At 44.0% G+C, this 11,392-nt stretch overlaps 1 protein-coding gene across 1 annotated transcript; it reads left to right on the top strand.

Moving 5' to 3' along the window:
- The first annotated feature begins 365 nt into the window (after positions 1-365).
- On the top strand, positions 366-5,137 carry LOC119374152 (BPTI/Kunitz domain-containing protein-like). Its single transcript, XM_037644217.1, has 4 exons — positions 366-450; positions 1,448-1,627; positions 3,357-3,536; positions 4,959-5,137. The coding sequence occupies exons 1-4, from the start codon at positions 378-380 to the stop codon at positions 5,024-5,026; spliced, it is 501 nt and encodes a 166-aa protein (XP_037500145.1). The 5' UTR covers positions 366-377; the 3' UTR covers positions 5,027-5,137.
- Positions 5,138-11,392: the final 6,255 nt, after the last annotated feature.

The raw sequence follows: 11,392 nt of genomic DNA, 5'->3' as shown, positions 1-11,392 counted from the left end.
GATGCAGTTATATAAAGGATGGAAACAATAACACAAGCAAAGGTACACGAGAAATGCGCGCAAGAACCTGCCCCTGCGAGCCCTGATGCTACATCGCTATACCTTTTATCCGAGAAACACATGTGGTCCTTTCTTCTTCAATACAAAGCAGCTGCACAGGCATGGCAAGCATATAAATGATTCAATACGCAAATAAATGTGCTTGTCCCGTTTTTACGTGTTGCTTCTGTCATCTTTAGCGCTGTCAGTATGCATGAATATTCAAAATAAACAGCACATGGCCGGTATATTTATAGATTTGCTATACGGAGGCTGTTCTACAAAAGGTTCTGCACAGTGCAAAATATACAAACGCCGACCTCGATTGTAGCTCTCCCATGCTTATATTGAACGATATCGCTATGTTCGGCAAAGCACTGCTTCTTCTCTTGTGCGTAGTTGTCGTGCTTGGTAAGTGATTACCTCCTAATCGTCGACATAGTAGTTAATCAATCGCAAGAGCGACAGCTGCATTTATAAACGTTCTCTTCGAGCTGGGAATGACATTTGCCGCAAGAAAGCTTTTTTTTATTACAAGCCTGAATTATACCCTCACACTCACTATATGAAGAAGATTACGAAGCGTTATCCTCGCCGGGTTGCAATGCATAGAAGACAGACATTTCTAATGATCACTGGCACTATCTATTTTAACGAAAATGCTTGTGCTAAATGGGTCGAAGTGATGAGTCCAACTACAACAGGCAGGAGCCGTGCAGCAAACCATTCAGCACTGCGCGTATACGTTCTTATGCCAATGCAGCTACGTCCGCGGTTGTTACAGATTTATGTGTATTTATTTCGGGGTATAAGAGCAAATCATTCTTCCCTACGGCAGACTACCAATCGGTAGTCTGCCGTAAGCAAAACTAATACTTCAAAATATTACACTCTCTCTCCTTAATTTTTATGAACGCTGTCTTACATAAATCAGGGTGTAACACTGTTGCAAAAACCCATCAGTAATAAGCCCACGCGCGATCATTTTTCGCTGTCTCCTATAAATATTACATTGATCTTGTGAATACAGTGCAATTTCGATGATTGGCACCACATGGCGATATCTGGGCCAGTATAGATTTTACTCGTTATGGCCTCAAAATATAATTACTAATTGATACGCTATACAACATTTCGCTGTTGAAGTAAACTTAATACAGTGACCAGGTTTTATATTAAATGACAAACAAAGCTGTCATTGTCAGATGTAAATTTATATTTGAGCCCGGCTTGTGCAAATCATCGTGCCAAACTTGTGATACATCTAAGTGACTGAACCTTGAGATCGTACCATAGAGGCAATTAAATAAATAAGCATTTCGAGGCATCTCTCTGGCTTGAATGAGGTAATGAGCTTAGAAATATCAGTATTTCAGGATTGCGCTAACGATGTTTCTTTGTATTACAGCCCACAATGCGATGCCGTACAGATGCTCCATGCCACCCGATCCTGGTCATGGCGCGCTACATACACGGAGTTGGTTTTTTGATATTTTAAAGCTTTACTGCAAAATGTTCATCTACTACGGTGAAGGAGGAAACATGAACCGATTCCATTCAGAAAAAAACTGCCTAATGAAGTGTCTGCGTGAGTATATTAACACGAATCTTCGTTTTCACTTACGAGCAATTTATATTTCTTGATACGACAAAGTGAAAGTAACAGTACTACATTTAAAACTCGATCGAACCAACCAAGACTTTACTAAGTTCCCGATCTGGTAAAGAAATTTTCATTCCCCGGCAGGTACTCACAGGTTCCAATGTTGTCATCAATACGAATTAATCAATCTAACTTGGCTCCAAACTCGATTTAACCAAGTTCTACTTTTCTGCAAGAGCTAGATGACTAACAAAATTGGTGATTTTTCTCCAATTTTCGCTCAGACGGGAATTTCCTTTGAGCATGGGTCACCACACCACGCCTTAGTCACCACACCAGTATTATTCTGACCTGGCTGTATGCCGCGCCCGTGCACGCGACGGCGGACACAGAAGTCGATAGCGCTCTTGCGTACCACTGGGGCTAGGGGCGCCGATGTTTTATTGTCCCTGTATATAATCTCACGGGAACATTATGGTGGTTGCTCTCGTTATTTTATGGTTTAAGGAAACGATGGCTGCTCTCCTTGCAACTTTCTTGTTCACGCAATGCACTGCTGTCGTTCACTCGCCTTTGAATATAGGCCTCTTAGCATAGCCTTCACGTGGCCTGGATCGCCCGAGCATGGGATCATGGGCATATGGGAAGCGTTCGGGCCATCACCGCGGATAATTAGCACACTAATGGTTAGCGGCAAATAAGATACGGCGGTAGCTTTTCGGCGTAGTTACGTGACAATTGTAGACCTTGAAGGACCGAAAACTCCCTTTCTTGATGTTACGAACCTGCCCTTTTAACGAAATAATTCGAGCGTAGTTAACACTTGGTTAAATCGGATATCAACTATAACTGCTTAGAAGTCAAGCGTAGAGTTGATCACTTTATTCGTCTTTCTCGAGACAGGGCGACGACTGCTTGCTATAGACTGTGCACCCGGGTAAGTGGGAATAGGAGCCTTCCAGGCCTTAACTGAGGCTGCCTAGCCGTGACCGTGGAAAATGGGATCCGAGGGAAAAAGCAGATGCTCAGCGCAAGAAAACTTCCAAGCCACTCCGCCAAGCCAGCGCAACCCTTTGGACCCCGCTAGACGAAAACGAATGCTCCGGAGGACAGGCCCATCTGGAGAAATTGCTAGTTCACACATTTTGACTTTTTCGACTTTCGTATTGTTTTTAAAGACTCATATCGACTCCCTAATGTCAACGGCTTCAAATTACTTCTTTACACATCGACTCATTTGATGTGCTCATGATGTATTCTAGCAATCTATGGCAAAAAAAAGTTTGCAACAGGAATTGACCATTCGATAACTTTTTCTAGTCTTCCAAATGATGACATGTTCGCCTCGGTGGTATAGTGGTAACGGTGCTCGACTGGTGACCCAAAAGACACGCGGTTTAAATCGCGGCCGCGGCGGTCGCATTTTCAATAGAGGCGAAATGCTAGAGGCCCGTGCACTGTCCGATGTCAGTGCACATTAAAGAACACCAGATCGGCTAAATTTCCGGAGCCCTTCACTATGGTGTGCCTCATCATCAAATCGTGGTTTTGCCATGCAAAGCCCCACCAACTATTATATTATAAACAGGACATTCTGATAGCTGTTGCTGATGGTATTCTTAAAAATTATATTCTTCTGTCTAACTTCGATGTCATCCAGTTTGTTTCCAACGTTTGTGTCTTAGAACTGGATTTGTTTTTCACCGATTCCCAGCCGGAAGAACACGCAAACCCGTCTGCAGCAAAAGCCCGTATATTCAAAGGTGTCGTAAGAGTGGTCCTCGGTGGTACTTTAACGCCACGCGGGACACCTGTCAACAAACCAGTCTGGGCTATTGCGCAACGAGCGCAAATAAGTTTTACACATGCCTGGAATGCATCCACAGATGCTCGTGTAAGTACCTCTCCTCTATTCGACGATTATATTAGTTATGTTTTTTTTTAAAGCGAAGCTGTTTATCAAATCATTCCTTGTCAGTCGATCCAAAGAACTATCGTCATCATAAACGGGTATGTGCCACAGAAATTGGGCAAATCCCACTACTCACCACCGGTCCACTAAAAAGGAAGAAGTCAATAGTTAGCCCAACAAATGTCTGCGAAGCGACGACGGTGAGCCAAGGACCCCAAGTACGTACAAAGAGAGAACACTAGGGTACGGCAAAGGCAACGGCGGCTGCGAGAGGACCCCGATGGAAGGCCTACGCCAACGACGACGTGCCCGTAGATCTATGAGAGGTGCGAACGCTTGGTTTCAGCGCGAGTTTCTGTCTCTGGAGTTTGGTTAACCGTGTCGTGTCTGTGACTGTCTGTGGTTTAAGTCGAAGCTTTCTGCGAAAGCTTGCGCTTGTAGTGTCCACTTCATATCGTGTCTCCCCCTAACTTCGTATTTCGCAGTAACTGTAGCGCAGTTTTTTTAATCATGAAAAACCATCTAGCCGAATACCTCACTTTGCTCAAGCTTTCTGTGCTGAGAATCTGCGTAGAAACAACCCAGCATCACCAAGCTAAATACTAGCAACAACCTAGAAGCAACCTAAAACCTGCATCACCTAGCTAAGGCATAGAAACAACTTAGAAGCAACCAGATTAGTCTTGAGGATCGTCCAGTTTCGCTGTTTCAAACCTTGCGCGGCTTAGTGCAAGCTTCGCCACTTTGTTTTCTTGTTCGCTAAAATATCGCAAATCAAATAAGCCGCTGCTATCAAATAACCCGTCTAGTGGCTATGGTTCTCGACTGCTGACCCGAAGGTTCTAGCATTGAACACCCGCCACGGCCGCGGCTTTTTAATGGAGGCAAAATGCTAGAGGCTCATGCGCTTAGATTTCATTGCACATTATAGAACTCCAGGTAGTCGAAATTTCCGGAGCCCTCCAGTACGGCGTCTCTCATAGCCATATCCTGGTTTCGGGATGTAAAACCCCTGCAATTATTATTTTCGTCCCGCATAAGCCTATGTTGCAATCATAGGCGTGGGATGAAAGCGGTGGCATAAAGCACAATGAAAAAATAAATGAGTACTTATCTCATAACGAAGATTTCTCTCGCATCTCTCAATAAGAAATCGAATAGGGAATCCATGACAAACCCGACGATTTAAACAAAATCAGGGCCATTAACACCCGATGACATCTAGGACAGCAGCAGATAGTCCTCAACGAAAGTAACTTTACCGGGTTATCTACTGTGGAAGTCGTAGTGTCGTGCAGAAAAGCTGGAACATAGGGTCACGGCTTCAAGGGTCAAGTTAGAACATAACGTATAAAGTACTCTTTTTTTCTTATCGTAACATCTAAATGACATTTCTTTCTGCAGATGACGATCCACGACATAAATGTCGCCAAATCATCAAAGGGCTGCCTGGGCCTGGAAATCCGGAATAAGCACCTCGTCCCACGTCTGCACCTCTGCGAAACGGGAGCTCTATTTCAGTCCATCAGAATAAACGACGCACTGCAAGGCAGTAGCCAAACATTGTCAAGGCTTACACCTTCTAAAATAGTTTTGGAGATGTCCGGTCATCTAAAAGGCGGATGAAGGCAGAAGAGTCAAGACCTACGATATTAAATTTCAAGCTCGTCATTTCAAATAATAAAAGCAGCATGCACAATACATATTAAACGAGGCAGTAGTGGTTTCATTCGTTAAACAATACACCCGCATTAACACGTAAAAGTCGTTTTGATCACAATAAACGTTGCAGCAGAAAGATCAACTGTGCTGATAGACATCTGATTAGTATTTCGCGTTTTCTGTACAGAGTCAATTGGTCTATAACTTCTTCAAGTATTTACTCTTCATTGACTTTATTTGAATTTATTTTAGTACACATGTTTTAACCATCTCATACAACGATTAGCGACCGATCGCCCAGGTGGGGTTGGGTTAGTTCACTGAGGAACTAACTGTACTCTTTTGCCCAATATGCGCAATGTACCACAGAAAAAAAGTACATTCGATTTTAAAATGGCAACGCATACGCACACTCTAATAAGACGAATGAAAAATTTATTTTCCCGAGCAGATCAAGGGAATCAACAGGTTCTTCCAACCAGTTGATTAGTAAGGCTAACTGATCTGTCCTTTGAATGATACGTATAATAAGCGAGTTGAGCAGGGCTGCTACTTGGCGTCAACGGTGAAGTCTGGAACAGTTTTGTCAGCCGTTGGCAATTAGCCTACGAAACGCTTGGAGAATAAGGAATCCCAATACCCTTGTCCCTCTCTTCCGTTCTTTTTCTATTTGCTTTTCTCTTGTGCCTTCCCCCAGAGCAGGGTAGAAAAGCGGGCTTGCTTGAGGCTAACCTTCCCACCATCCCTTCCTGTTCTCTCTCTGTCTCTGCATTTCGTTTTTGTAGTGATCTTACGGGACAGTTACGGGACACCCCACTGTATCCATTCTTAAAGAAAAGAACCGGCGCATTCTTCCCGCTTTCTGCACGTTTTTCAAGGGCAGTTCTTTCGGCCCCTTTATTCCCTGACAAGAAAATACCATCTGCCATTCAAAGTATTGTTATTCGTCTCAGAATTTCCGCTGCTGATGCACATGCAGAACAGGTGCAATCATGAAGACAATGAAAACGTATGCCAGAAATACAAGCAAGAAGTACTTTCATTCGGGGCTTCGTCTCTTGGATACAGTGACGGGAAGATTGCCGATGCCCTGCAGGAGTTTCTTAAAGGTTCACAGAGATTTAGGCTATAGAATCAATCTTTCCTCTTGCTTTTCTACTTTTCAAAATTTCTTTATTCTTTCTTATTCAAATTTTCCGCTCCATTGTTTATATGATTTTCTATTTCTATTCTTAATTTTTTTTCATTTTACTTCTTTCCTCTTAAATAGACAAAATCTACGCTTTACTTTAACAATTAGATTTTAAAAACTATCCGGTTCTTGGCCAATCCACAGCGTGGGTGTGTGCCAGAGTTATAGGATCTACTCTACTCTACTCTACTCTACAAGCAAGAATCTATCGCAAGGATTGCTGATGCTTACCTCTATTTCTTATCGGAAAAAATACATGTGTTCTAATGGCCTTCACCATAAAGCAGGTGCGTGATGTTTGCTAGTACGTCAGCGATCCTCAAAATCCAATAATAGAAGCACTTGCCTTGTCTATATGTGCTCTTTGTGTACTTTTTCGTGCTGCCGTTATTCATGATTGTTCCAGAATAAACGCGACAGAGCTGTGAATTTATTTTGAAGCTGTTCTACAAAAGGCTCTGCACAGTGCGGCATCTACCACACCGACGTCATATGTAGTTCTCCTATGCCCATATTGGACAATATAGCTATGCTTAGCATTGTACCTGTTCTTCTCTCCTGCGCAGCTTTTGTACATGGTGAGTGGTTGTCTTCCAATCTATATTACGCCAGTTAATATACATAGGTGCATTTCCACCTGTTTTGCTTCCTGTTGAATAGATACATATCGCACAAAAATTTGCTTTTTTTTTCTTACGAGTAGGCCTCCTCGCTTAGTATATAAACAAAGAAGTCGAAGCCTCTTGGTTTCCATGGTGCAGTGCATGGGAAACACGAAGAATTCAAAGAGCCCCGGCGCTATAGATTTCATAGAAAATTACTTCATTTAAAGTGAGAAGCTATACAACGACAGGTGAAAACGGGCCGTTCTACACATTAAATAACTGCCCCGCCACGGTGGTCTAGTGGTTATGGCGCTCGACTGCTAACCCGAATGTCGCGGGATCGAATCCCGGCCGCAGCGGCTGCATTTTCGATGGAGGCGATAATGTTTGAGGCCCGTGTACTTATATTTAAGTGCTCATTAAAGAACCTCAGGTGGTCGAAATTTCCGGAGCCTTCTACTACGGCGTCTCTCATAATCATATCGTGCTTTTGGGACGTTAAACCCCAGATAGTATTATTATTACACATTAAATAGCTGAATTTGTATTGCAAATGTCACAGAAGAAACACTTACATATGAAGTTGCAAAAATTACACTGGTTTAGCCTTTGAAATAGCCGAGGATCTGCGCTGAATATTACTTTATTTCTAAAGCGTGGATATTACCCCAAGGATAGCATAGTGGAACTATTCTTAGCTTCATTGGAATGTTTAAATGCTAACGTAGAATAAATCAAAAGCTACTCAAACAACTAAAAGCCGCAAAGTGAAGACGTACGCTCACAGTTAAGTCTTGCGCGCACGTTGTTTTACCAAATGAAAGAAGACTTCGGCTCTCATGACGTCTAATCCGTGGTGTCTTTATGTTCGCGTTCAAGGACTCGCTCATTTCCTCCCTATCTTTAGTAGCAGCTTCTTATAATAAATCCATCGCCAACTCTAAACACAAATAATAAATAAAAATCAGCATTCTCTCTTCTTAGTTCTTATGTTTGCTTCTCTGCACGTATGGTTTGTAACACGGCTACAAAATGCATTCGTAAATAGCCCACGAGCCAAGGTGAATCACTTTAAGCTATGGAGCAAACAGATTCGACGACACTGCATATGTAGTCCAAGTTCTTGGGATCATCGACGCCTCATCGATATATAGCTGGCTTAAAATTAGTTTATACTTGTTCTCACAGAGAAAACAAATGCTTGACACTGTGCACAATATCCGATGTTAAGATTTACATTGAGTCAGCAACCGGGTTCGATATTAAGTGCTGAATCTGAGGCTGTCGTTGCTATCTACTTGATACAGATATTGATATTAAGCCTAGCATTCCTGATTCAACGTGCCGAACTTACAGCACTACTACGTGTTGAAATCCCTGGATCAAATCGCTGAAACATTAAAACATATCTACGTTTCGAAAGGACACCCGTGATGAAAGGCGAATCGTTAATTTATTTAAATCCCGGAAAGTTGTGAGCTATCTGAGTCCTTCCATTATTGTGCTAACGGTGTGTCTTCATATTGCAGCCAACCATGGATTACCACATAGGTGCACGCTACTAGTCAATTCTGGCTGGGGCCGAGAACATACACACTGTTGGTTTTTTGATTTTATAAAAATGTACTGCAGGATGTTCGTATACTACGGCTTCGGAGGGAACGAGAACCGATTTCATTCCGAAAAGAACTGCTTAACGAAGTGTCTGCGTAAGTACATTGATATAAATCTTCGTATTCACGTAACAACTATAGCTGTATTACTCAGTGCGACCAACGTGAAATATTACTGACTGTTTTATGCGAAAGCTAGCTAATTTATAAATCTATTCTTGTATATCACAGATTTACAATGATCGCAAATCATTTCTGCGGAATGCCGCAAGGTGGGTGAAGCGTTATGAAAAGGAGAATTTTCAACCACCCGTTTGTAGCACAAAGCTCTAAAGACACCCATACGGATTTTCAAAAAAAAAACAAAATATTCTTAGTTAAAGAAGAATTAATCTTGCTCCGGAAATCTAACCCGTGGCCAAAGACTTTCCGGGGCTGCCCCAACAAAATAGCTTTTCCCGGATTTGAAGTCAGTACCTCAATATCGCATCGTCCTAAAATAGAGCTCACGAGAGAAAGCTTCCAAACTGTGCAACACTAAACCGTAAAAACCCTGAAAAGGGAGTCCAAACCCTTTCTTTCACCGAGGCTGACATAGCTGAGACAGTATGGGCCCCAGACATAAGGATACAGTTAACAAAGTGGCTGTAGCGATGACAAAGCTGTACATGAATGTTGTGAAGAAGTTACAGAGAGTCTGAGGGAAGACGATGAAGATGAGGGTGTTCGGAATAGAGAAGATGGCTGATACCACAGCCTAGCGGAACTGTGTATTATTATAAAAGTGAGTGGCCAGCCACCTCGATGCGAAAGATGTTAAAGCTGCTGATGCTTGGTGAAGCTCCAATCCCTGTTACGCGGCACCGTTGACGGGCCCATTCCACAAATGCAAAAATTGAAGGACACTTTGTAAAAGTGCGTTTGGCGAAAGCCTGTGGCTATTTGACTCCGCCGACGGAAGCCGCCGCCGCGTTGTGCAACGCGCAACGGTTTCGCGTTGACGGGCGAACGCCGCCGCCGCGTTGCGCAACAGTTGTGCAACGCGTTCTAGAAGGAGCAACGCGCAACTGTTGCTATGCGCCGGTGTGCTATCACGTGATTGCTGAGAGAGTGTGAGGGGGAGAGGCCACAGCTGGCGCCGTGTCAGGGCACGGATGGACGGATGCAGGTATGAGACATTAAAGGCTTTCGCCTTAATAACGATGGGGAGGGTATGAATAGCTCATGAGCTTGGCTGAACATGGGGTCATGCAAAGCTGGAGGCATCGAAACATTCTGCCTGTACACACATGGAAACACTTAAGCAGAACAAAACTAGCATTCCATTAAAGCACCTCGCCCAAATACAGGGTAGTCACAATACCTTAAAACAAGGTACACAAGCCAGTAAGACCATGTATACCGTGGCTGTATGGTTCACCGGGGAATTTATTTACGCAGGTTTCAGGTTAATGCTTTAGGCGACGAAGATTCGGCGAATAATCTCGAAGCTGCCGAGGCTAATTTTAGCCTGTGCATAGCGCGTTGACCATGAAGGCGCCTCTACAACAGTAGTGACGTGCTTCACCACCTGAACTGCGGCTGTAGGCATAAAAAAGAAGAAAAAAACACACGCATCAGCACCAAAAAAAAGTATGGCATCTCTTTTCAAGAAATCGATATGTGTGTTCTATTCCTTCATAGCGGTGTGTGTGTGCGCTGATGCTGCGGATAAGGCGGCGCCGTGGCACATTTTCTTATTTTCCTGGTTCCCAGAAGTTTGGAAATCTTTTCTACGCCATCCTCTAATAAGGAACCATCGGGTTTCAGGCGGGTGGGCGCCAAGACTTGGCTTTTAGCTTGTGCAACTCGCTCACGAGAGCGCACATCCAGCTCCTCGCAAGAGGTGACGGAGGCCATGACAAGTCCATCGGCATCACAGGCGCCAAAGGAAGCGCAAAGTTTCTTATGGGGCGCTAAAAAGACTTAGCACAGCTTCCAACTAGTGGTGCCAAGACTGAAGGAAGAGCGGAGCTGGGAGCCCAGCAGCCAATAACTGCGAAGCGACGGCGGCGAGCCGAAGACCCTGAGCACGTACAACAAGAGAATACTAGGTAACGGGAAAGGCAACGGCGGCTGCGAGAAGACCCCGAAGCGATGGAAGGCCTACACCACCATACGACCTGCCCGTAGATCTAGGAGAGGTGTGAACGCTTGGTTTCAGCGCGAGTTTCTGTCTCTGGAGTTTGGACATCCATGTCGTGTCTGTGACTGTCTATGGTTTAACTCTAACCTCTCTGCGCTGAGAATCAACGCAGAAGCAACGTAGCATGACCTAGCGAAAGCCTAGCAACGACCTAGAAGCCACCTGGAATTGACCGGCATCACCTAGCTAAGGCCTAGAAAAAAAACTAGAAGCAACCTGATTAGTCTTCAGAATCATCCAGTTTCGCTGCTTGAAGCCTTGCGCGGCTTTGTGCAAGCTTCGCCAATTTCTTTTTTCTTTTTTCGACTGCAAGCTCCACTCGAGTTCGCTTGTTTCGAACATCACGTATTGTAAAACCTAATTTATTTCTGACCCTCTTGCAGCTGGAAGAACCCCGAAAACCGTCTGTACCAAAAATCCATACGTTCAGAGGTGCGCGGGGCGGGGCCCCCGATGGTATTTTAACTCGACTCTGGACACTTGCCAGCAACTTCCTCACAATTATTGCGCCACGAGTGCTAACAGATTTTACAAATGCGTGGATTGCATCGCAAGATGCTCCAGTAAGTATTCCTTCTCCA

The sequence above is a fragment of the Rhipicephalus sanguineus genome, chromosome 11 (assembly GCF_013339695.2).
Source record: "Rhipicephalus sanguineus isolate Rsan-2018 chromosome 11, BIME_Rsan_1.4, whole genome shotgun sequence".
Taxonomy (NCBI): Eukaryota; Metazoa; Arthropoda; class Arachnida; order Ixodida; family Ixodidae; genus Rhipicephalus; species Rhipicephalus sanguineus.
Note: the sequence above shows the minus strand (reverse complement) of the source record. Positions and strands in the feature narration are given on the sequence as shown.

Coding starts and splice junctions, on each gene's coding strand:
- LOC119374152 (XM_037644217.1), top strand. CDS start 378: ATGCTTATATTGAACGATATCGCTATGTTCGGCAAAGCACTGCTTCTT. Junction 1,628..3,356: donor CTGCCTAATGAAGTGTCTGC/GTGAGTATATTA, acceptor ACCGATTCCCAG/CCGGAAGAACACGCAAACCC. Junction 3,537..4,958: donor ATGCATCCACAGATGCTCGT/GTAAGTACCTCT, acceptor TTCTTTCTGCAG/ATGACGATCCACGACATAAA.